Genomic DNA, 27,185 nt, shown 5'->3' on the forward strand with positions numbered 1-27,185 from the left:
CTCTCGCTGCGTCCCTCTAGGTTAACACAGCATCTGCCAGCTTCATCCCTGTAGTTTCCCACAAAGTGTCATTAGCTCCATTTAGTCCCGCTTATTTGTCTTCTCTGTTCCTCCAGTGAATCAGCAGTACACCAGTATGATCTGCTGGTTCCTTTGAGGGGAGTTGTGCTTGTATTTCTCGGGCTTTTTAGAATAGGAGCAAAGGAACTGTTCGGAGGAATGGATCTGTTCCCATCTGTCCCGGTTTCACATATTAAGCAGATTTTATATTCGATACTAGTAAAAATCTAATTATTTGATACCAAAGCAACAATAATTCAAGTTCTAATCACCCGATATTTGGTAATGTCTTATTTTTGATTATGAAAAATGTAGGCGAGCTCCTGTACAATGTCTACATTGAACAAATACTTTGGCTTCGTTTCGGCACTGGGGCATCCCCAAAACATGTCTGTGAAGTGTCTTGTTCTAAATCCACTCTGATCCTCTATTTGATCATGTCTATAAACTCCTCTATTTCAGCCCTGCTCAGAACAGGCTGTTTCTGTGTCTGTACCTTTAAATATGTAAATGAGATGTGTCTGACCACGCACCCCCTCCGGAAGGGCTTGGGTGTCTCTGGCTTTCTCGCTCCATGTCCTATTGTTTACGGTGAGAAGGCAGACTCAGAGGGCAGAACAAACACCTAGCTGTGGGAGTGTCACCCACCTGGGGGAGGGGCTACTGCCCTTTGTGATGTCACAAAGAGAAAATCTCCAAACGGTCTGTTTGAGCACACATTTTCAAAAAAGTGGAGCAGGGGAAAGATGGAGAGGATGGACTTTTCTTATAATTGGGGGGTTTTTAGACAGACTAGGGACACATGTTAATGTAAAGTGTATTTAGTACAATATGTGACCTTTAAAACACATAAAATCAACAAATCTGAAAGTATTGAAGAAAATTTCAGCCCATGTATGCATTGGGAAGTCAAAATGAGCGATGTGTGACATTTTGCACACTAGAGGAATCTTTCTAAATGCATTCAATTATCCGTCTTTGAATTCAAGTATCTAAAAGGCAGAAGGGCAACCTTTCACATTGAGTTCAAAGTTTTTTCGCACATCTTCACCCGTGATTGGAAAGTGGTCCAAAAGAGAGGAGCGTACTTTGTAATCCCCGCCATCTGTTGTATAGATCACATCCAACTGTACACCGACCTTTATGTAGGCCACCCTGTCTCACCACCCCCACACGTACACACACACACCAAAAGGGGAGAAGATTGCCACCGTCTAAATCCATCTAAATCTTTCTCCGTTGACCCACTCACACGTTCCCCCCTTCACTTCCATCTTAGGTCATATTGAGGGGAAAAGAGGAAGACTGGGCTGGGAGGAGGCGACACATACACACACACACACACATGAACATCAGAGTCTGTGACTAGTGCAAAGTGCCCCCCATAGATCTTAAATCTGCGTCTTCTTATTCTTGAAATAAAAGACCTCACAGTAAACCTTTTATCCCATAAAAGTACCACAAATATTGAAGTGCCCTTTTCGAGCTGGAGCCCTCCTCCACTGCCTTGGCCTAAATGTCAATGCTTAATCCTACCACACAAAAAAAACATAATGATCTTGGCAACAGACAGAAGAGATAGGGCAGAGAGAGAGAGCGAGAGAGAGAGAGAGAGCAGGGGAGAGGAGAGAGGGTGGAAAAAAGGAGCAAAACAGGGGGAGGAATTTGGAGAAAAGGTGATGTAGAAAAGTGAAAAAAAGAGATTGATAAGGATGATAGCAGATGAAGAGATGGAGGGAGAAGAGGAACAGTGTAAGTGAGTTTGGAGAAGCGCAGAGCATACGGTTGCATCCCCCCCTTCCTCATTAAGTCAGTCAATGTGACAGGAAGACTTATGTAACACCCCAGAGATGGAGGGAGGAGATGGAGAAAGAGTAACAAGGAGGAGGATGAAAGAGAGAGCAAAGGAGAGCAGCTGTGGAGGGGAAGGCGGAGGGGAGGTGATTGAGAGGCAAAGAAAGAGGGAGCGCTTAAAAAGAGATAAAGGGGCGAAAATATGAGAAAGAGAGGAGCTAAGACAATTAGATATGAAATATATAAAGAGAGGGAATCGACGGCGGAGAGATGAAGAGAAGAGGGGATAGATAAAAAAAAAAAAAGCAATTGAAAGATCTACCGTGCCTTTTAGTACGGCTCTGCTGGCTTTACACTTTTCATTTGTTTTGTGGGGGAGAGATTAGCAAGAGGATTAAGAGAGCGATTCTCCCGCTCCTCATTCTTCCTGTTTTCATCTCTCTCTCTCTCTTTTTTCTATATCTCTCTTTTTTTTTGATGGGCACACAGACATTTGCTCACTCGCTCATGCATCATGCACACGCATACAGTATTATGGCAAGCATGTAGAAATTATGCAGACACAATAATTTACTGCACACATTCAGGCTGCAGCAGCTTCCTTTCCTTTCATGCCTACATGATTCTGTACATCTGCCGGGTAATTTTTTGTAAGATTAACAATGTGTGGTCAAGTGTAGGCAGTGTCAGAAAATTAACAAACAGCAGCATACAAACACAATACCCCAGAGACCTTCAGGAAGTTGCTTTTCTCCCCCTTTCACACACAGCCTAAAACAGCATGGGCCTGATTCACATGTTGTTTTGTGTGGCTTTTGCGCATGTTAAACCTGTACAAATGAAACAAGAAGACACTGTGTTATTCACAAAGCACACACAAAGGGTTAACTGCACCCTTAATTGTGCAGCAAAGCAAACAACGCCGGTGCTGTCTGCACATATTTACACGAGCCGTTAATGCCATGTCATCTGGGGCAAACTTTGACCCTATCTATACAAATATGAATCATTGCAAAAAGTAAACGTAATTCACAGTTAGACTGAAAGCAGAGAGTTGGTGGTAACTGCGGCGCAATATTTCCAAGGGATGGTCATGACAAAAATGACAACTTTGTATACGACCTCAAAATCAGGGCGGCTGCGGCTCAGTTGGTAGAGTCGGCCGTCTCTTAACAGGAAGGTCGAGGGTTCAATCCCCAGCTCCTGCAGCAACAGATCCGATGTGTCCTTGGGTAAGATACTTAACCTCAAATTGTATCTGCAGCGTATGAATTGGATTAGTTACTTCTGATGGTCACTTTACTCAGCATCCTCTACCATCAGGGTGTGAATGTGTAGGTGTGACCTGCGGTGTAAAAGCGCTTTGAGTTGTCAGAAGATGGGGATGAATGTATTTTATTTATATGGATAAGCTGCCTTTACACACTCACTTTGGTTTTTTTTTTATCAACGATGAGAATTGCATCACATCTATTGAGTTTGGGTTCACAATAAACTTAAAAAAGTGGTGGTGAAGCAACGAACCACTTCATGAGCAGTTTTGCGCTTGTTTACGCTGAAGCACAGAATGCTTTGTGAGCTGGACCTTGAGCTGGAGCAGAAAGCGGCTGCCACTGATGCTCGATTTATGGCGAAAAACACCTGAGTAAAACTGCACATTTAGTTGATTAATCACTTATTAAATATGTTGCCAATACTTTTTATGAGAGTGACTAATCACTTAGACTAACATTTCTCATACACACACATGAACTCCCATCTTCTTATATGTGCACAGTTTGTGTGTATTTACATAAACTGGCATATGCAAGTATGAAAGTAAGCAGACACAAAAAGGCAAAGAAACACTCCCTCTCCATCTCTCTTCCCCATGCACACACACAAACACACACAAACACACACACACACACACACTCAGTTGAATTCGGTGACTGAGGTAGATTTGGCCGTGAGCCAGCGAGGTGCAGAGGTGATTGGGCAGCTTGGGGCTCTCTGACCATGTTTGCCAGTACATCTGGCTCGTTCTCTCTTCCTCTCACTCTCCTATCTCGCCCTTTCTCTCCTCTTCTCACTCGATTTCTCTTCCCCACTCACTCTCTCCTGTATCCACTGCCTGCTCATCTTCCTCTCTCTCTCTCTCTCTCTCTCTCTCTGTTCATGCTTTCTCTTCCTTCCCCATTCTGCTCCCCATCTGTCTCTCTCACTCGCTCCCTTTATCTCGCCCGCTCTTCTGTTCAGCTCTCCCCGCTCTTTCAACACACACTCTCTCTTTTTCTCTCCTTCTCTGAAAAGCTTAGCGTTTCTCTCTCTCTCTTTCTCTCTCTCTCTCTCTCTTTCCCTCCCTCCTTTTAAACAGCAAAAAGCAATTTCTCTCCCTTTGTCAGGGCGGTTGGCGGTAAGCCCTTAAGTAGGGATTTTCTGGTTTGGCTGGAATGCCATTAGGCGAGCTGGCGGTGACGTGCCGTGACTGACGTGCCGAATCTTTTTGATGTCGTGATGTCACAATCCAGCGGAGGCTGTGGTTATGATATTGTTGGCGTCCCTGGAATGAGGGGCTTTAGTGGTCATGTCAGGAGTAAGTCTTCATAAATCCTTTATGGCAGAAATATTAAGCTTCTTTGGTGGTACGGGGACAGAGGGGAAAACATGGTGAAACGTGCACACACACACACGTACAGAGAAAAGACTCCGTTATAAGCCACCCACGAGCAATGAACTGCACTAAAAAAAAAAAAACAGATTTAGATGCATCATCAGCGCTCAAAGAACGAGCTCATAATGAAATACAGACACACAAAACTTACTGCAGACGTCAATAATGATCAAATCACTTTTTATAGACTTTTCAATTTGGACTGACGTGTAGTGACATCATCAGTGGGCTTCCTTTTTTTCACTTTTTCTTTCATAGTTGTATACATCATTAATGTGTGCATATCCAAAACGCAATAATTAATTGCAGAATATGTCTATGAAGTGAAGCATCATTTCTAACCGATCGGACCGGGATGTACATCTGAGTTTGTTAGCTTGATGCTAAAACATAGTGGAAGTTCACCTTGACAGGCTAACAGAATTAGCATTACGGTCGAGGTTCTTCTAATCTAAACTGTCAATTTTAATTTAATTTTAAGTAAAGAAGATTGTGCCCTAAGTGAAGAGGATGTTTCTTAGTTTCCAGTCATGTCTACAGTCAGTAGTGATACAGTTGTGTCATTGCTCAAAAGTCAGTGAATGAATGGAAGTGAAATGTAGGTTTGGATGCTTTAGTCCACCAACATTATGTGAAATTATTTGAATCATTTTCTCATCTTTATCGTATCAGAAAGGTAGGAGCCCATTGATACCAGCCATCCTCATGTTCATGTTAGATAGAATATTTAAAGGCCTGATACACCCACACAGGTGAGGGTGATCAGACCTCTTCTCAGGGATATATGTGTTGTTGTTTTCAACCTGTCCGGGGTTGTGTCTGAAATCACACATTTGTTCCCTACTCCGACTTTATAGTGCCCTCATTCAGCACAATAATAAAAAAAAAAACATTTCCGACATGACTCGCCCACTCTCTGACTTTGACGTCATTACTGTCGCACAGCTAAAACATGCAGCTTAACCCCAGAAGAGGATCAATAATAATAGTAAATACAGTATGAATTTAACTGAGAACTAATGTTAAACTGAGTGTTTTTTTAGTTTTTTTTACAGACAGTTAAAAAATAAGTAAAGTAAGCATCAAGTAATGCGGTTTTCATAATTAATGAAACATATTTTCACATCTAAACTTGTTTATACGTAATTACAGACTCTCGTCTTGTGCCTGTCATCATTTTTAGGAAAAAACTGACGTAACTCGGTTGAAAATCCTGCTAGATTTCGGTTAAAATTCCTCCAAATATGAACTTTTTGTGCTTTTCGTGCTCCTCTCGTCGACCTGAGAGCCGTCAAACACCAATTTCCTCTCGTATAAATCTTTGAACCGCAATGCATGATGGTATATTTATTGCTAGGATAGGGACCATTGGTTGTGCACAACTTTTCACGATGCATTATGGGATACAGTGAGTGGACCATACAGGGTATGATAGTGCTCACTCAGAATTGGGACACACCCCTGGTCTTATCAGCAAGAGCCATTAAAACACCTGTGTGGGTGTAGGGGGGCTTTAAAGTATAACAGAGCAGTAACCATGATTTGAATGGTAATCATATTAAAGGCATTCTACAACTTTAAATCATCTCTATGTGTTACACTTCATGACATGTACTCACAAACTGCCACGTTTGGAGTTTTTGCTGAAGTTAACTTTTGTGTGTTTTTTTCCGTACAGCACCCCCGAGATTTACACGAACCCCAGAAGACCAGACAGGAGTGCAGGGGGGAGTGGCCTCCTTTGTGTGCCAGGCCACAGGTGATCCACAGCCCAAGATCGTGTGGAACAAGAAAGGCAAGAAAGTCAGTAACCAGAGATTTGAGGTACGTTGCTGAGAAACTTGTGAAAGAAGTGTTGTTTTATGATTTTACCTGCTTCTTCTGCTGTGACTGAAATTGGGACGAGTTAGCGTCCCACAGAGCCACAACCTTGGCTCACTGCGTGCACACAGTAACACAATGGTGTCTTTTGTAGTTATTGTTTGTTTTCCTGCCTTTATTTTTATTTATTTATCTTTCCGACAGTGTATATTTTTTGACTTTGTAAACACAGCAACTCAGGAGTTGAACATGTCTGAAGAACTCAAATAAAGAGAGTTAGGATGCAACTTTTGTGATCATATTCATTTTTTAATGGGTTAGTATTTAGAAAAATGTGGTTCTTTGCTTTCTTATCTTGAGCTCCATCAGTACATCAGTGCAACTCCTGTCATCTGTCAATGAAATATTAAAGTGGAGCTGGAAGCTATTTAGCCTAGCCTAGCTTAAACAAGGAAAAACCGCTATCCAGGACTTGCCAGCAAGCATACCTAGCAATCAAGATAATGCTTGCTATGCCAAAAAGTATTTACATTTTCTGCAAGTTAGTGAAATAAAGACGTGCTGAAGGATGGGGTTTTTTTTTTACTTTACAGAGACAGAGCCACATTAGCTGGAAATGCTAATCTTTTTGCCAAGCTAGCATCACCTGGCTGTAATGTTAGCTTAAATACACACTGATATGACGATGCTAAAAATCGAGTAACTCTCAAGAGAAAATGAGTAAGCCTGTTTCCATAAAATGTCAAAGAAAATGTTACGCTGTGATAGTTAGATAAACTATTCCAAGATATTCACTTGTTACCTGGATAACTTTTTCAATTTCTGACGTTTTCTGGACCGAAGGTTGAAAGTCTTTATATGTGATTCTTCACACTTAAATGTAGAAATCAAGTCTATCCTCTGAAAATAACTCTGTGAGTCATGACTGTCTACAATGGGTGTAACACCCGAGTCCCACTGTCTGTGATGTTTTCAGAGTTTTCAGAGTCCTATCTTCAGTTTGTTTACATCGCCCGGACGGCCGGCTGACTCCTCCCCTCGTGTATAAAAGTTGTTTAATTGAGGGACTAGAGAAAAGAAGAATAACATACTGTACTCACTGCTTAACTGTGTTTCTAGATCACGCTCATTTCAGGTAAATTTACATGCAGTGTGAAGATACCAGCATAATAAAGATCACTAGCATTAGCATGCTAACACAACAATGCAGCGCGAGTTGTTTTGGTTTCATGCTGGTGCTCAAGGGCGACATCTGCTGGATCAAAAACTTGCCTATAAAGCCTTTAAAGAATTATCAATAAATGAACAAATCATGAAAGTAACTCTTTGTTGAAGATTAAAATGGCGGCTACTGATAAGTTAGTCTGTTTACACGCACAGTACTTACACGTTTTATCTTTGTGTTCTTGTTGATGAGAAATGAGAGAGCCTACTGTGAGAGAGGTGTTATTCTGCTTTGGATTATCGTACCAAAAATTTAAATCTAAGACTATAGTAAACATAGAGTTTTGCTTTTCCCAATTATACTTTAATCAAATAAAATCCTTTTCTCTCTGAATACCTTAAAGTCATCAGTTCTAGTTTGTAAAGATGTTTGCTTTTTTTCAATTGCACTCCATATATCCTACATCTGTGAAATATCTCGACTCCCTCATATGTCAGATGATGCCTTGGGCTACAGTATATGAGATTCTCATATGATCGCCCTTATTAGTTTCCCATAGGCGCTAACCTTTGATTTATTTCCTCACCTCACCAGTCACTGCAAGCTGGAGATGTTGAGCTAGCCTCTCCTCCTCCTGCTCCCCACTCAGTGTCACCTTGAGCTCTGGGTGCTTTTCCACTTTAATAAGTCGAGTTTCCTCCCAGGTTTAAGTTCATCTTGCTGTCTATGTGTTTGTGATTAAATCACTTGGGGAGATATTTTATTTTTAATCCACCCCTATATAAGCTTAGACATTCGGGAGTTGTTGTGGGATTTCTTTTTATTGGATTTCAGGCAGCAGAAACTTTCTCAGAATTCAGAAACCAGAAACGTTACCTTCACGTGTTCAACTTATGGAGCATTTAAAGAAGACGTCTCTCTGCAGGAAATCCTTAAAAATGAAGAGAACATGAGAGATACTTTCTGTCTGTATATTTAATGTTGAACTGTGTTACTTGAAATTGATTTTAATGTGTGCAGAGATGATGATCCTAGACTGCTGATCCAGGCATGCCATGTGGTGAAGGATTAACTTGATTTATGCTTTTATACCTGTCACCTCAGCTCACCTCATTTAAAAAACTAAGGGAAAGGCTTTTGAAAACATGTTTTATTGGCCTGTTTCTGGAGATTATCCCAGCTACTAATTTCTTTGTTGATTACATGCAATTATTAATTCAAATTGGTAGACTTGATTGAAGTTGAGAATGGAGAAAAAAGTCTGATTTGAGCACCATTCTTTTTTTTTTCTTCTATTAGGTGCAATAGAGTGTCAAACTGGTGACATATAAATAACAAATGAGGCACAACAAAACAAACAGACAAGGTCATGACAATAACTCCAAAATACAATACAATAAAAAAGCACCTTTTTTTTAACACAGCTAAACATTAAATCAATGTTTCACCATTCAGTAACTTTGTTTGATGCAAGAAAGCGATCCTCTACTTGGTTTTAAAACGTATTCAATCATACAGTTTCCTGTGGCCAAAATATGATGCTGATGAGAGTCGTGCAAGTGATCCAAAACTGTGGAGTGTAAAGTCTTAAAACCAAAACAAAAGGCTCAAAGACACCATAAAGCTCCATTAGGCAGAGGGGGTTTGTCACTCCAATCTCATAAAAACATAATTTTGATCACAGCTGATCTCTCCCTCTAACAGGTAATAGAGTTTGACGACGGGTCCGGCTCAGTCCTGAGGATCCAGCCTCTGAGGACCCCGAGAGACGAGGCTATTTACGAATGTCACGCCTCCAACTCTGCGGGAGAGATCACGGCCTCCACCAGGCTGAGCGTGCTACGAGGTCAGTGTGAGAACACTTGAATGCTGTGCAAAGAAAAACATAAAAATCATGATAGCTGATCTCATGTCTGAAGCTCTTAAAGGGACGAAAATCTGGTAACTGAGGCAACTGGATTGTGTTGATTTTTCTTGTTACTTGAGAATTATTCATGCAGGCGAGTTTGAGACCTGGAGGGATGCATCCTCAGAAGTAAATATAACCATGTACATATGTGCAAGTGTAAGCCTGGATCCGCTGCGGTGGACGGTTTTGTTTGCAGGAGTCCATTAATGCAGATAGTGATGTTAGTGTTAGTGGAGTCCATTAGGAGAACATTATGTACCGGTAGTTTGAAGCTCAAGAGTGTCTTAGTGAGTGAAACTGCTCGAGTGTGGATAATCACATCGCCTGCCTTTACATGCTCGTGGGGAAAGGACGAGCTGCCTATTGTTCTACCATCTCTTCTTCTCTCTCTCTCTCTCTCTCTCTCTCTCTCTCTCTCTCTCTCCTTATCCTCTCTGTATTTACCTCTGGTCTCAGAGGTAATAATAGAGTCTACACTTCTTCCTCTCCACTCTCTTCTCTTCTCTGTCTCTGTCTGTGTTTTCTTTTCTCTCTAACTTCATCCCTTATTACTTTCTCTTTCTTTCGCTCGCCCCCTTTCTCCCCCATCTTTTTTATACACTTTCCTCTCTCTCTCTCTCTCTCTCTCTCCCTCTTTCTCATTCTCTCCCTTTTTCTCTCCCGCCATATGCTCTTAGGTCCACCACACAGCAACCTCTAAATTATTCACATCAGACCACTCTTTGCATCTTCTCTGCTGTTCCGCTCCATCCGTCCAGATTTTTTTCCTGTCTCACATGGACGTCTTTGTGTGCACACATCTGTATGTGCTCTTGCTTGTGAGTTTCTGCATTTTATTTCTGTTTTATATTTTTTTTCCTGCACTCCCTTGATGGAGGCTATCTGCCCGTGTCTGATCTTTTATCTCTATCAAGAAGAAAGCCACTCATGCATGCACACATATGCACACGTATGCACACACACACAAACGTAGACCTGATCTGAGGCAGTCAGTCTTTATGTAGTGATTAGCCTCTTTTACTCCTCTGAGGAGTCATTGTGTTGGGGATGAATAAGAGGCCACCTGGGAGCAGCTAATAGCCTCTGATGGACTGACAGTCCAAATGTCAGGTACAACACACACACCTGCACACACACACACACACACAGCAGTGTCAGTCATGTGTCTCCCCTGGCTCTGAACAGACACAGCTCCACTCACTGACTGACTGACTGACTGACTGACTGTCTGACAAGAGGGATCCGGTGTTAAGGTCAGCCGGCTTAATTACTGAGGATTAGTAGCAGGCTAATTGAAATCTCGGATTCCGGTGAATGGCTGTGATTGGCAATGTCTGAAATAATAATGAACCTGAGAGAGATGATATGCTTTAGGATCAGGTTTACAGTCAGTCGGGTACTGTATAATTCATGGTTTCATAAATGTTAAGTGTTTGTCTGGAGATGGTTCTGAATAAGTGTTGAACAAAAAAATGGAGATCATAAATTGGAAAGACAAAGTTTGGCCGAGGGTTGTTACCACACCAGAATTTCACATGATACAAGTAAAAAAAAATCAAACGATATTGTTGAAGAATTATGTAGAAACTTGAGAAGGATTCAGGAGACTCAGGTGGCTTAAGTTGAAGATGTTTGAATAAGACTCACGAGGAGAAATGACATCAACAACACATGTGTGGTAGAGTGACTTGCCAGCCACCCCATAGGATGTGAATTTATCCTAAAGATGATGCTTCAGTCAGGGGCGTGTTACCCTATACCTACTCTACTTAAAACTTGACTGTGATGTCTAAGACGATTGGGAGCAAACACTAAACAATCCAGATGTTAGGGGAGACACTCTTCGACCTTGCTTGGCCTCGTCACAGCTCAATCCTATCAGCTATAAAATATCTCTGTGCATCTAAAGAGAATCTAAGGAGATACAGAAATTCCATCACAGATACCATGGCAACAAAAGTAGGAGTTCTAAGCATCTAATCCAGTTTTTATATATTCTGGGACTAAGAAGTCCAGTTATCTTAAAACATGAAAGTGAGTGCAGCAGAAATGGCGGCTGTGGCTCAGTGGTAGAGTCGTTCGTCTCTCAACTGGAAGGTCAGGGGTTCGTTCCCCGGCTCCTGCAGCCACACGTCTGATTTGTCCTTCGGCAAGACACTTAACCCCAAATTATGAATGTGTCAACGGGATTGTTAATGCTGGTGGTCACTTTACAAAGCAGACCCTACCATCAGTGTGTGAGTGTGTAGGTGTGACCTGGAGTGTACAAGACCTTTGAGTAGTCAGAAGACTAGAAAAGAAATATACAAGCTCAAGTCCATTTACCATGTGTGGTAGCTGGAAGTCTGAATTTTGGAAAACCTTTAACTCTAACTGTTTTCTCCTACTTGTCATCATGTCATGAAGCAGAAACAAAACCAGCTGCTGCCTGACGAACCAAGCAAAATCCAAATCCGACACAGTCTTAACAAGTAACACTGCATGTAAAGCACAGTCCTTTTTTCATTGGATTGCAATAAATTTTGAAGTGTTAATTTTATTGCATCCATGACTTATGGTGTTATCCCCTGAGTCAGTGCTGAATGACATCAACAGGTTTGTGCAGATATTACTCTCAGGCTTCTGATTCAGCAGCCAGCTTCATGCTTTAGTTCCCCTCCATTGTGAGACCAGACTTGATTTGCAGCCTTCCAGACTCACAGATGACAAACCCAGCGAGCGTTGTGTGTGTGTGTGTGTGTGTGTGTGTATGGATTTCATATTTGAGTCTTATATAAAGAGGACAGTGTGTTCGCACAGCCGGTTTCCCATGATTGTGGGAGTGGGCTTTTTCTATGAGCTGTGAAATTATGTGGATCTCTCGCTGGAAACAACGCTGGAGTGGGAGCACATCCAGATGAAAACCGTGGGATGTGTGGAAGGCTCCGTCAACAGGGGGAGTGTAGGGTTACGCATCTGCTCTGACCTCAGGGGCTACTTAACAGTGCTGCACACACACACACAGACAAGAGCATGAACACTCACTCGAGCAGCTTTGTCCCAACACTTTGGTGTTGCTTACATCTGTCCTTGTGATGGATGGCAAGAAGCTGGTTTTATGCATATGTTAACGTGTGTGTGAATTTGTGTGCACGTGTCTGCATGAATCGATCCCCATAAATAGACTTGAGATTTTTTCAAAACCAAGTAAACCTTCAAAGATGACATGATAAAAGAAATACACACAATAGTCATGTCAGAAAACCCTTAATGCTGACAATTTGCTGGCTTTGACCAACATTACACTCTGTTATCTATTCGCTGTGGGACAAAACAGGGATTCCTTGGCTTTTGCAGCCAGCCTCAAGTGGAGACTTGAGGAACTGCAGTTTTTTGCACTTGTATATTTGCTGCTTGGGATAGACATAGGACCAATTCTATCTCAACACTTTCCAATTCACACCTTGTCAGGATTTAATGTAAAAAAAAGAGCACAGCCTTTGATTTTGTCTGCACAGAGGGAAGTCCTGAAAGCATCCATAAGGATCCTTTTTATTGCCTGTTTGCAGGTACTTGCCCACATTCAGTATCCAAACTTTGTTTTTGGTGCAAGCAGGGGCGGTGAGTAAGAGAGAAGCCTGGTTGTCAGGGAGTGGATTTCTAACCGTGCGTCCTTAGTCTTCATAGCTGTGTCCCATTCCCAGGTAGATGAAATAGAATGCATTATTCCTGCCTACAAGGGGCTGACTTTGAAGTAATCGTTTGCATAATGAAAGCAGAGAGAATCCGGATTGTTATGCTGCATGGGTCCCCCGTGCTCTTGTTCCTTTTTTCGGGTCTGTTTTCTTTTCTCGCTCCGTTTTTTCCCGTCTCTGTTTCTGAACGGCATGCTTTCTTTGTCTTCACTCTATTCTACTCTATCCGATTCTACTCTGTCTTTTCTTAGCTTTTTGTGTCGTCAACTTTTTCCCTCTTCCACCACCACCAACCCCCTCGTCCGGGCAGACAGATCCGCACACACAAACACCTTCTCATCATGTTCTCTTGGTTTATCATATCCATGTTTCCATTTGTTGGGTGTTGTGATTGATTGAAACCGGAGCTGTTAAAAGGCCACACACGGACTCACAGAGCGATTGTCTCACGACCCGTCGGCTACGGTTCGATGGACTAGCACCGGAATTAGCATCTCCTTGGCGAGGTTCAGTGCTAGGATTTCCAGTTAATGAGCCTTCTGTGTGGTTGAGAGGGATACAGTCACAAGGGATTCAGGGTAGAAGAAAAATTAAAAATAGACTGCCTTCTAGATCAAATACAGTGTGAACTTATGCAGGAACACTCATGTCTTTTTCTCAAACATGTCTATCTTTATCTCGTCTATTATAAATGACTCACGAAGCTGACATTTTACCTCGCAGTCTCAAAGTGTGACCATGAACAAAGTTAAGAGATCATTTCTTTAAAAACTAACTTTCTCTGAACTGGTTTAGTTCCAGTATTGAACACATAATCCTCTCTTTTTGAGTTAAAGAGTCCTTGACCCCCTGTCTCCTCCAAGCATCGTCTCCTCTTCTTCCTGAAAGCTTTCACTTTAGTTACAATAAGTTACCGTAAAATCTGGTACATAAGTCCCACCGATAAGTGTTTAAGGGGGTCCCAAACCCTGCGTGACGATCTCCAGTGCAATCAGTAAAGTCCACCATGCAGTTTCTGTGCAGCTGTGTAGTTCTTTCTCGCTATACCTGCCATGTTCAGTCTGTAATCCTGCTTGTTCCTGCTTGATACCACTCGACAATGTTCATGAATATTACAGTAAAGCACCGTTTTCTATAAATCCATGATTCTAAACACATTTTGGAGATAAGCTGGTAAAGAGTGGCACCTCCAGCCTGGTCCGCATCGCACAAAGTAGCTGCTAGCATTACACAATGAATAGGGGTGAATTTTTAATTGCGTCAGGTCGCATGGAGTGGGTGACGGTGACGGCTGAACTTGCAGTCTTAACGGCACATGTCTAAGCACTTCAAACGTGGTATACTGGTCCCATCGGTATATCGGACACAGCACAATTTTTAGGGCGAGATTCAGCACTAGGATTTGAAGTTAATTAGGTATTTTAAAAAGGTATTAGATACACCAAATCTTACGGTACTTCATCACAATGTAACAAATCTTTATAGCCTTGAATGTCTATAAGTTCATTTATGGTGTTTTCACACAAATACAATACTCTCCCTCTGAAAATTTTCCAAAAGTTTTTTGGGGTAAGCTTCATGCTGGCGGATTTTTTACCCAGACTTTACCTGGAATTATTCCTGCCAAGCCCCTAGTACATTTTTTTGGGGAAATATTCTCTGCAAGCAAGAGTCCAAGGGTGATGACATTTATATTGCAACTTTTTTTTGCTCGCAGGAATGCTACTTATACTCTTTTCTGCTTGCAAGTATGTTCTTTCCCGCAATTCATTGATAGCGGAAATACATTAAATTGCTCATTGCATTGATATAAAGGCAAAAGGTGCTTATGTCAGCCGCCAATTCAGGAAGATTTTATGCTCAGACTGTCTTGACATTTTCTAGAAATGTTCAGAAATGCATGTTAGATAAAGGCTTTAGATTTCAAAAAGGAGGTGCCACTTCCAACGGATGTCTCTGTATTTCAGCTTCCAGTGAGGGTTGTGTTCAGTGGACTAATCTGGACAGAGAGTGCAGCTCACCTTCTGCTGATTCTCAGGGGAATAGACAGTATTTGATTTCCAATGGATTCTTATTCACAGACCGGCGCTGAGGTAGTTTGTCATGTGGAATGAAATGTCATTTATTCTACTTGACCTCACTGTTGGATTCTTCAAAAATCTTGCCTGCAGGCTGCGGTCTGATGCCAAACATATTTGGGCTCTAAATTGATTCTAAATTTGACTTTTACGTCTGAACAGCCGCTTTTCCCTCGAGACCTCTTCATACTGGACTGGTGACTCAACCTTGTCGGTGTCAATTCAGGGCTTAAGATGTGTCTCTTCAAGTGAGAGACATTTTTTTCCACTTCCTATAAAACATGACTCAGATGGTGGCAAGATAAACACATATTTGCTTTCTTGCTTGGGAGTTCAGCACATTGTCTGGCACGCGCCACAATTAAATGAATAAAAGCTTTCACAAGGTTTGTATCACCAGACTCATTGAATAATTTTTTTTTTTTTTAAAGTTCCAGCCATAGTTGGTATTGACCTAAATACCATTTGGTTTTGTCTGTTTTGTCAGTCACTGCGTGTTTAGCCTGCTGAACTCATTGCCCTGTCAATCTCAAAGATAGGGTTATACTAATCGCAAAAAGAGGAGGGGCCGATTGCTTGGAATATAGCTTAACTTTCCATTGGGGAAAACTGTCCTAAAAAGTAGATCAACTTATTCAAGCCATCCCAAAAACCAATCAAATAAAAAGAAGACAATCTGTTTACACTAATGAGATGAAGAGTTAGTATGTAAGAGATTTTTCTTTTCTTTTTTCAAACTGGTTTTGGCCATGACAGGTGATGCGGTTATGGCGTTTTCATTGAACAGCTTTGTGTGAAATCCCCCCGAGGATAAGCTTAAATATTATAATATCTGACATCAAGATACTGTCCTAGTTTGGCCTGCGGTGGAGGTATTTCCAACTAATCCTCCTACGAGTGGGTGTCCTGTGGGTTTACAATGAAATGACAATGAGAGAATACCAATGGATCCCAACCAGGGGTTCCCAAACACCATTTTTTTTTTTAATCCTGCTTAGGTAATGTGAACGACGCCTATTAATTCAAACCTCCAAAACATACTCCCTTCATAAAGGTTAGAATATTTCTTTAACTTGAAACCATTGCATTGGCTAAAGCTGTATTGCTGAAGTTATATTAAAAACACCCCCCCCCCCCATCACAGCCCTAAACAACGTACAAGTCCCGCCTCCAAAGTGACCATTGAATCAACACCTTTATAAAAAAACAGGTTCCGAATAGAAAACGTTCATGACTGTCGGGTGGTTGTAGTGGTAAGCTTCAGGATCATCTACGGGGTTTCTAAAGAAACGGATTACTTAAACTAAATTTGTATTACAAGGAAGATAAAGATACAAAAAGGATTACAGACTGGTTAACTCGTTGATCTGTATAATTTGTATTGCTTCTAAGAACAAACATCTTATATATGAACTGAATGCTGTGATGGAGATCTTCAAGAGAATTCAAAAACAGATACCTAGAAGTGCTAGATAAATGCTCAAAAGGCCAAGTTGCTGCTCTACAGGAAGTGAAACACTTTATTAACGCCAGAGAAAAAATGACATATCCAACGTCGACTTGTATGTATTTCATTTTTTTTTTAAACAAAAAATTGGAAATCAAGCTGCAACTGCTGGTGCTTAGAAATGAAGCCAATGCAGAAGTCGAGTGTCCACTTGAGGTAAATCCCCATTGTTGAGGAAATGACAAAGACTTGACTTCACACAATAAGTCTCAGTTGACTCAGATGGCTTACGTTGATAAAAGTTTGTACATAAGATGAATACTCGAGGAGACATGGATCAACATCACACATTGTGTACTCATGTATTGCTCAACCACATCTGCAGAACTCTTCGAAAAGGCATCGCATATATCCCCAAAAGACATAAAACCCATTGTGGTTGCCAGACTTCTTCGAGGGCTCATGTGGCAGCCGGGACCCACCGAGCTAAATATGTGTGAAACATCCTGCCCTGTGTTGACTGCTGTGTTTGATCTTTGCAGAGGACCAGCTGCCCTCGGGGTTCCCAACCATAGACATGGGTCCGCAGCTAAAGGTGGTGGAGCGTTCTCGGACCGCCACCATGCTTTGTGCTGCCAGCGGTAACCCCGACCCAGAAATAACCTGGTTCAAGGATTTCCTGCCGGTCAACACGTCCAACAACAACGGACGGATCAAGCAGCTCCGCTCAGGTAAAACATCTTTTGAATCCCTCCATTCCTTCCCCTCCGCTGAATCCCAGCTTTTTCGTTTTCCCCTCCCACTTGACTTTTATCCACTCTGCTTTCTCTTCCCCCCAACCCGTTATTATTCTGAGTTCCTACAGAACGTCAGTTATTCTTGCCCTCGTTCACCCCTGTTTCTTACTGCTGTACCGCACTCCCTCAGCCGTGGTTACTGACTATGTTTCTCAGCTGCCCCCCCCAACTCCCTCTCTCTCTCTGCTGCTGCTGTGGTATGAGTTGACTGTGTGTGGTTGCCAACTTTTCCAAACTTCTCAAGGCCTTTAAACCCGTGAACCCCCCCCCCCCCCCGACTTCTTTCTCCGCCTTCTTCTTCAAACTCTCTGAGGTCTTCCCGTGCAAATCACCAACCCCGAAAGGTTTCACATTTTACTGAGTGAAGACGTTATGAAATATTCCTTACCGCACGCATTGGTGCGCAACACGTCTCCCGCTCAGATCATTTCTCTACTGACAAGATTTTTCTTGAGTTAAACCGAGGGGATGGTGGCATGCACTGTGTGGGAATGTCCTCTGTATGAAGGCTCACTGCTGTGACTAAATAACCAAATAACCACTCTTTGTTTCTTTTGTCATGGGACATGTGTCTTGTGTGGGTGTGAAAATGACTCACACACATGGTATCCATGTTATTTAAAGGGAGAAACTGTAAAATGTATGAAAATAGGGTTAATGACATTCCTGTCTAGTCCCTACATTTTCCTTGTTTAGCTCTTAAATAGCCACAGTAGTGTCCTCAGTCCTCCTTCTGCTTCCAGGGACTAACTCTGAACCCAAAATCCCTCCCTTGTGATTGAACACCAAACTTTCTTGCTTCTTTATGACTACAAACCTATATGCATCCAATTTATTTTTAAACTCTTGCTTCTTCCTTAAAAACCCTGCTCAAGATTCCCTTTTTTTTAACTTTAATTTACCTGAAAATTGAAAGAATTGATCAAATCGTTACAACTTCAAAAATGTTAAATCTTTGCTAAGTTAGACATGTCTTCACTGTAATGGTTACAAAAAAATACTTTGCCATGACTTTCATGCACAGAGCTCTGTATAGTCGATACATTTCCATGATTTTTCTTTGGGAGTTCCCGTGCTTTTTGTTTTTCTTTCAAGACTGTTTCTACTAAGTCAAGTCCTGTGTGTATCCAGTGGTCTGATTGTAATGCCATGTCTATGCTGTTTCTTTCTCTTTGTATCTTTTTAACCACAGAGTCCTTTGGTAAGTGCTTCTGTTCCGAGGTCCACACCCTCACTGTCCACTTTTTTCTACATACTGTTCACTAATGTTGCCACTGTCGCTGCTGCCGCTGCTTCTCACTTTTACAATGTCAAGGTGTTATTTAAATACATGGCATGCACTTTACTAACAGGCACACAGGAAAATGTAGACACATTAAGTAAACACTTTTCAAGTCTGCAGGCACGCATACATCACTTTGGTTAAAGACACATTTCACTAACACATAGATGTGCGCACACACACACACACACACAAACACTCACACAGATATATGTCACCCTAGAGGTAGCTGGCCTCACCCTCACCTGTGCACCTGCAGCCTTTCCACACCCAAACAACTACAATAACTCTGTCCTCACACTCGCCTCTTTACGTTTCCCAATCCTTCACTTATTTACTTACTCTCTCTCTCTCTCCCTCACTCACTCACTCACTCACTCACTCACTCACCCAATCTGTCATTCACTGACCCTGATCCACTCTGCTGTATACAGTTTCCAGTCAATAAGCTGTCCACTCTAGATGAGTGTTCGGTGAGGCCCTATGGTGGAGCCACTGGGAGGAAATCAATGGGCGGCAGGGTCCCAGACTTAGAGATGGTGATTGTACATGATAGTATGTGCACGCCTAAAGCTGTTACTGCTGAGCTGGTTATTCATCCAGCTGTTTCAAACATTATCAAAGTCAGTCAAGATGAGTAGTTAAAGAAAAACCCACCCGTCAAAAATGTCCCACTGTTAGCTTATATGCTAGCTTGTTTGATGTTTAGTTTCCTAGAATGATTTTAGATAAATGTAGACATCTTATCCTGGTTTTACATTTGTGCAAGGTGTGAATCAGTTTTAGTCAAGATGCAACCTCCAGTCTTGAAAAATGAAGCCAAAATGTGGAAGTGCCAAATCCTGCAGTTCTTCGAGTGTCCACTAGAGGCTGGCTCCAGGAACACCAGAAGTCACACACACACAACAGGCAAAGCAGCATAAATAAACATGTTTACAGCCTGGTACAAAAAAACAAGTCCATAGAGCTCAAAATAACCACACAAGATAACAAATGAGCAAGCACTCTGCAATAGTGGCGTAATATTGGTGGGCCAGTGTGTGAATTCACACAGAAGGTGTGCTTCACATTCACACACACACACACACACACTCGAACATGAACACACACACACAGCTGTTCCGCCTTGTCGGCTCAGACGTTACACATCACCACGGTCTTCTCCTCATTACAGGAAAGTTAAAACATCCACACGGGAGCTCTGATAAAATAAGCTATTAATCAAGAAGTGATCCATCAGATAAATCAGTTCTAAAATGATTTTGATGCAGGCCTACACCTTGATACAGTCGTCATCTCTGCACGTTGTTCTGGTCTGTTGAAGCTGTTACTTCTCTTCTCCACTGCTTTTCTCATAGTTTAAAGGTTGGTGATCTTTGTAGGGTATAAAGTCTTCACAGATAACCCTTCTCTCAGCGTGCTCAGAGGCTGAGACTTGAACCTGACATCCACCGCTGATGTTTCAAATTGCTGAAAGTATCCCTGCTGTCAGACTCGGTTTGGAGCCGCGCTCGAAGTATTTTGACTCCGTGTCCATTTATCCACTTATGTGGGAGATTTATAAAAAAGAAAATACAACTGCAAACACTAAAAAAGAAAATCAATACACGAAGGATTTCAGCACAATAGCGTTTGTGTGAGGAGAGTTTAGTATCGACGGGTGGATTTTTCTTGCAGGAACAAAATATGGCAACAGGGCAGATTACTCACAGGATTACACCTTGATTTGAGAGCAGGTTGAGAATTAAGGCCAGTTAAGTGTACTTAGGGAGCCAGATGAGTTAAAGTGCAGACACTATCGTTCTCCTACAGCCACATCTGCCCCCTCTGCAAGTCAATGAAAGTCAAATCAATAACCCCTCTCCTTAAAGCTCTGTCACTGTCTGTCTCTCTCTCTCTCTCTCTCTCTCTCTCTCTCTCTCTCTCTCTCTCTCTCTCTCTCCTCGGGCTTATTCTGTCTTTATTTATTCTGTCTTCCTCTCTGATGCCTCTCTCTTCCTCTCATTCTCTAAGGATCTATATTTGAGTCTTTTTTCTCTCTAATTTGATTCTTCTCCTCCAATAAGATACTCCCCCCCCCCCCCCCCCAAAAAAAGAAAACCCTCCCTACTCCCTCCCTCCCTCCCTCCCTGATCCCCCTTGCCCTCCTTCTGTGGTACTAACATTTTCTTCTTCTTCTCCTTCTCTAATCTCGTGCATTCATTGCCCACTCAGGTGGCACGCCCATACGAGGTAAGACCGCTGGGAGGACCAACATGACACAGTGGCCTGATTCCTCTTCAACCCCTGGTTCCTACTTGTCTCACAGATCTGAAAATACAAAAGCTCTGGGTGGATTAATCAATGTGGGTTTAGTCCAAAAAGACTCAGGACTCGGCCATATTGGTTTTTTTACTCATCCTGCTGTTTCAGATCGGCAGTAGGTGCAGGAGGAGGGAATTGGAATTGAGCAAATTCATTAAACTTTGACTTTTAATCACCTCCCCCTCTTCCCGTCTTTCATCCTCTCATCCGTCCATCTCAGCCTCTACGTTCACTCTGTAACTCAGAGACCCATCGCTTCCTTCCTCGCCATCTTGTGATCTCTCCTTTGTGCCCATTAGTTTAACTTCATTTAGCTTTTTAACATTTGAATTTGATTTCCGTCTAAAGCATGATGTGTTTACAATATTGATTTATATCTTATTTATTTTGAGGTATCTGGTTGTTGTTTTTTTTATACTGGATTTTATTTGACTTTTTGTTTGTATTCTTTTTTTAAATCGAGGGTGGGGGGGGTCTTGACCTAAGCTTGACCCGGCCTCTCCCTCTATCTTGTCTGTTTTTGCCCAATCAAACGTCCCAGTTTTGCTTTCCCCTCCCAGCTGTTATTCGCTCGGCCTGAAAAGTCCAGATGGCCAAGACTCAGACACACGCACAGACACTAGTGTGCTCAAACACACATAAACACACACACACACACACACACACACACACACACATATATATATATATACACACACACGTGTCCTCATGGTTTTTTTTTTACCATCACTCTCTCTTTTCTCTCTCATTACCGATAAAAAGCCCCAAACAACCACTTTTTTGATAAAGTTTTTATGGGCGCTTTTTTGCCTTTACCACCCCCATCTTTAAAAAAATAAAATAAAGAAAAAAAAAAAAACTCTGGTTGACTTTTTGACCGTTTTTCTACTTTCAGGGAGCGAGAAAGCGTCGGTCCCTTCCCAAGGCTTTGCGTATGTCGTTCCTTTTTTTTTTTTTTTGTAATCTGTTGACCCTGATGGAGGTCGGTCGATGTCTGTACCTCCTCACTGGGTGTGTTTTACAAAAAAAAATGACATCACACTCCTGATCCCATTGGTGGATCCGAAAAAAAGTGGGGTTGGGGATATTTTATTGCCATGGCAATGATCTCTGTAACCTTTTATCCTTGAATCTTTCAACATGAATTGCTCCCTAATGTAACACAGCATCTTAAATTTCAGCACGGAGTTGAAAACTCAAAACACAAGAGTTTGTGAGCGGATCTCTCCACGCTTTGAGCTGCTTGTTTTGACTTGTCTCTGCCTTGCATGAAGACGACGATCTCTGTTTTTGTAGGCTTTGTTTCAGTGCTTCTTCTTTTTTTTTTTTTCCCCCCTTTTCTCCTCATTTCTAAATCAGGAAGCTGACCCGTGTTTTGGGCAGATTCTTGCTGACAGTGGTAGAAACTTGTTCATATATGTCCCAATAGACTTGGCGCCCTTTTAAGCCCCCGTGTTCCACAAACAGAGTTCAGCTTGTTTTTGCTGAAACAATGAGTCCCTCAGACTCATTTATGCAGCTCTTCCCATTATTTATGTTGTGTTTACTTATCTGTATTTTTTAGATTATACTCGATTATTCAATGTCTTTCCACATGGATGTAATGGCTCTTTCTTCCTCACTATCTTTCTGTGTGACTCCCTCTCCTCCTCCTCTATCTTCTTCTCCTTCTTCTTCTTCTTCTTCTCCTTCCCTCCGTCCTCACAGGTGCCCTCCAGATAGAGATGAGCGAGGAGTCGGACCAGGGGAAATACGAGTGTGTTGCCACCAACAGCGATGGGACGCGTTATTCCACACCGGCCAACCTCTACGTCCGAGGTAAGAGGGGGATAAAAACAACAAAAACACTTTGCTTTGTCTGAGTCAGATTAGAGCGTTTACTTTAAAGCGTACAGTGTTATAGTGGAGTCACCAAACCTCGAGTCCGAGTCAAATTCAAGTCCGGTACCCATTACACGAGTCTGAGTCTTTAAAGTTGAGTCTGAGCCGTTCCAAGAGGAGCTTCAGTTCTCCCCTTAGCACATTTATTTATTTATTATATTAACGTGAATGCTACTTAGCTTAGCATTAGCTCTCTGTTAGTCTCCATGTTTATACTATACTTCGGCCTTACAGGGTGTGATATTGTTATAACTGTAGAATTATGCTGGACGACCCTGAGGAAGCTACAGGTTAAAAAAAACACAATAAAATACAGTAAAGTTATTTTCGGTGTGCCATGGATTATTGATTTATTTTTTATGGTATGTTCTTGTAACCTGAGAACGTTTAGGCTGTGCACCGGGTACAGTGTTAATCATTTAGATTAAACTGTGGAATGATGTTGAGCTGTGCATGCTTTCCAAGTGATCTTTATTGTATTGATGTCTTCTTCAACTGTTGGCTTTCAAAGATCATACAAGCTTTGTCCACGTGTGCAGGGGAAACTCTCCCCAGAGGAATGATAAAGTCTGAGCTCCTATAATAACATTTTGAACACCCCGGCTCGGAGGTCGTGGGGCCGCAGCCTAACAACCCCCGAGTACTCCTCTTTAACGCCAAACCGCTTCCCCGTATGAAACCTCACCTGACTGTTTCGGGCCCTTTTAATGACGTGTAGAAAAAAAAAACATGTTTCATTTATTAACATTTAGGTTCTGACTGATCCTGTTGGCGTGTCGGGAGGTTTTAAATTATAAATGAAATGTCGGCGCTGTGCGTGACGATCAAATGCACACCGGCCCCCTCTCTGTGGGGAGATGCACTGATGGTTTCTGCCACGTTGAGTTCACTGCAGGTGTCTGATAGACTTAAAAAATACCTGCAGCCCGCTTACTATTATTCAGATTATTTTTCAAAGTAAGCGTTTTGGGCCATTTCTGGCTTTTATTGGATTGGACAGCTGAAGAGAGACAGGACAAAAATCATTAGGACATTATTCAAATCACTCTCTGAAGTCCCAGTCCTCCTCTCCATCTTATGAGTCTTAATGCATTAAATTATTGAGTCCAAGTCGAGTCCATGTTCTGACATTCTGGACTCAAGTCGTGGACTGCAGAACGACAACAGTGTAGTATCAGATTGAAAATGGGGATTGCAGATTGGGACATCTACTCCCTGAAGAAATTCATACTTTTTTTCTTATCCGTCATATAAATGTGATACAACGCTCTTTAACGATGCTGTGTTTTATGACTCTTCTCTGTAGAGCTTTAAGACAGAGAGCTTCAGAAAAAAAAAAAAAAAAAAGGCCGGGGTCGAGTGTTTTCACTCAGGCCGTTAATCTCTCTGCCCTCCTCTCTTAGCCTCATGACCTCAGAGGAAGAAAAAAAACACGAATCATTGTCTGCTTAAGACTTGTGTTTTTGTCCACCAAAGTCTGACAGGCATCACCCGCCCTCGGGGGGGGGGGGGGGGGGGGGGGGGGCTGCGTCTCCTTCGACACACGCACCCACTAACCAACAAAATTTCGACGCTCCACATGTTTGAATCTGAGAGACGTTTTCATTTCCCCGTGGCCTTTCGCTCCGTTGTCTGCCCCGCGCGAAAAAAACAAATAAATATAATAATTTAAAAAAACAGACAAGCGTGCTCTTTCTGAGTCCGACATCGCTCAGAGGGATTCAAAAACAAACACGCACGGAAGCACACACACATGTCCTAAACTAGATTTATAAATATATAAGATCCCACACACACACACACACACACACACACACTCACACACGCACACATACATACGGCAGCGAGGCAGTGATGTGCGTCTAACAGCGCTTGCAGGGCCAGTAAAACATTGCAGCGCTGCTCAGTGAGTGTTTGACAGGAGGTCTGTGGAGACAGCCGTCAGAAGAGGCTGCCTAAAAAAAAAAAAACAGGAAGGCTTTCAGCATCACACTGTCCTTCTATTGCCTCTCTCTGCTCTCCTCATCGCTCTCTTCCTTTCTCTCTTCAGATTCCGCCTCACTCTGTTGCCACCTTGCCATGCTCTTTTGTCTAACTTGTTTTCTCTCTCTGTGTCTCCTGTCTCTTCTTTTTGGTATTTCCCCTCTCTTTTTTTTCTCTTCTTCCTCCTCCTCCTCCTCCTCCTCCTCCTCCTCCCGCCGTGGTCTGTCCTTCCCTCCCTCTGCAGAGCTGCGAGAAGGTTGGTACAGTAACGACTGTGTGGCTCCTTTTGAGTCTCTCCCGAGTATTTTCTTTTCTTCCATTAAACTGCCATTTGTGTTTGTGTGTCTGGGCCTCTTTTTATGTGCAGTACTGAAGGTTTAAAACCTACCTTTACAGTTTTACTCCTTTGAGATATCCTGTACACCGCCGTCTCCTCCGTTTCCCTTTGAGTGCACGAGTGTGTGTGTGTGTGTGCTGTGAGTTTTTTTTTATTGTGAGTATCTTTTGTGTTTCAGCTCATGAAATATTTAATGGAAGCACACCTAAAAACATCATGAATAAAACATGTAGATATCACATGCGCCCTGGTGGTGATGTAGCAGACTGTTTGAATGTTTGCAGTCCCCTTTGAATGCCTTCAAAAAAAAAAAACTCCATCTTAAAGCACAAAGAACTAAAAAAAAAAACATTTTAACACACATCAGACCCTGATTGTCGTTTGTTCTGAACTCTGCAGATTTAAAAAAAAAAAAAAAACACACAGTCATGATTTTCTAATCGCCTCTCATTGCTGTCTGGTCGCAGTGCGCCGCGTCCCCCCTCGCTTCTCCATCCCGCCGGCCGACAGCGAGATCATGCCAGGGGGCAACGTCAACATCACCTGCGTGGCGGTGGGCTCCCCGATGCCCTACGTGAAGTGGATGCTGGGAGCCGAGGACCTGACGCCCGAGGACGACATGCCCATCGGCCGCAACGTCCTGGAGCTGACTGACGTGCGGCAGTCCAACAACTACACCTGTGTCGCCATGTCAACGCTGGGCGTGATCGAGGCGGTGTCGCAGATCATCGTGAAAGGTTTGTGTGTGTCTCCGCATGTTTTATGAGGAGGAGAGCATGAGTGAAGAGAAAACACTGAGGAGGGTTCCATGAAAACCCGGTTTCAAAAACACTTTGAATAGTCGTGTTTTTTTGGGGGTTTTTTTTTTTTTCTCTGGACTTTAAAATAGAATTAAAATCACAGACGATTTATGAGAAGTAATATCCTCCTCTGGCTCCAAAACACTCTGCGAACAAACGGAAGTTTTCATAACGTTGTTGCTCTTCTTTTCGGGAGGCACGGCTTTTTAAAACATGTAAATTATTCATCTGGCACAGTCTGGAACATTCACATTAAAAACCTCCCTGTGATACCGCGGCCATAATTAAAAGGAAAAAAAAAAAAAATGAAACAGAAGTAATTCCAAACTTTTTGAACTGTTGTGAGGAGAAATAAAGTAACATTTGATCAAATTTGTTACGTTTGATGAAATCTTAAATTTCATTAATTACGGTCAACTTGAAATCGTCTTTGAGGGGATTATTATGATGATGATTAATTTGAGTTTATTTGTTTATTCATTTATTAGGCAGATTTTTTCTTTTTTATTCAGCCCTGTTACTTCAAAAAAAAAAATGATATTCATTTTATGCTTTGAGTTTTAAGATAACTCCTTTAAAAGTACAGATATTTGATCTCTCGCTCTTTCTCACTCTCTCTCTCTCTCTCTTTCTCTCTCTCTCTCAGCTTTGCCAAAGGCTCCTGGCAGCCCTGTGGTGACAGAGAGAACTGCAACAAGCATCACACTCACCTGGGATTCAGGCAACCCCGAGCCGGTCTCCTACTACATCATACAGGTGGGGGTCGCACACAGAAACCCTTTAAAAACACGGGACTGTAAGGATGTGAGACGCTGCTGTAGATTTCTGTTTGGATGTAAACGGATATCAGCAGCTTAACATTAAAAATAATGCAGAAAACAAAATCTTTATCTCACCTGAAGGTTTGAACGATGTCAAGATGCTTTAATGAAATAATGCATTGTTGTATTTTTTCTGCAGTTAAGTGAAAAAACATTTAAATGTTAAGAATGAATCACAAACAGCTGAACTGAAGCGACTGATGTCGTTCAGAAAAAGCTGCACACCTACATTAGATTTTTACAAAGTTTGGTTTTCACCTTTGCTGGTTGTCATGGTGATGAATTGTGCTTTTTCTTGGTGTCACACAGCTACCATTATTTAAAACTATAAAAGTACAGCATAAGGTAGCTTTTCCTTTGTTCCACTCTAAATCTTCTG

General features: G+C 42.1%; 1 protein-coding gene across 13 annotated transcripts in view; it reads left to right on the forward strand.

Moving 5' to 3' along the window:
- Window positions 1-27,185, forward strand: part of ptprdb (protein tyrosine phosphatase receptor type Db) — a 190,703-nt gene that overhangs the window by 117,439 nt on the left and 46,079 nt on the right. For 8 of the 13 annotated variants that reach the window (XM_065959143.1, XM_065959148.1, XM_065959149.1 and 5 more), the window contains 8 exons: window positions 6,186-6,331; window positions 9,198-9,339; window positions 17,144-17,332; window positions 20,895-20,912; window positions 22,692-22,802; window positions 25,093-25,104; window positions 25,653-25,922; window positions 26,632-26,741. In XM_065959143.1, coding sequence (XP_065815215.1) covers window positions 6,186-6,331; window positions 9,198-9,339; window positions 17,144-17,332; window positions 20,895-20,912; window positions 22,692-22,802; window positions 25,093-25,104; window positions 25,653-25,922; window positions 26,632-26,741 — 998 coding nt within the window. The remainder of the gene's footprint in view (window positions 1-6,185; window positions 6,332-9,197; window positions 9,340-17,143; window positions 17,333-20,894; window positions 20,913-22,691; window positions 22,803-25,092; window positions 25,105-25,652; window positions 25,923-26,631; window positions 26,742-27,185) is intronic. The other 5 variants (XM_065959146.1, XM_065959155.1, XM_065959153.1 and 2 more) reach the window with 2 other exon arrangements.

Source organism: Labrus bergylta, chromosome 1 (assembly GCF_963930695.1).
Source record: "Labrus bergylta chromosome 1, fLabBer1.1, whole genome shotgun sequence".
Lineage (NCBI taxonomy): Eukaryota > Metazoa > Chordata > Actinopteri > Labriformes > Labridae > Labrus > Labrus bergylta.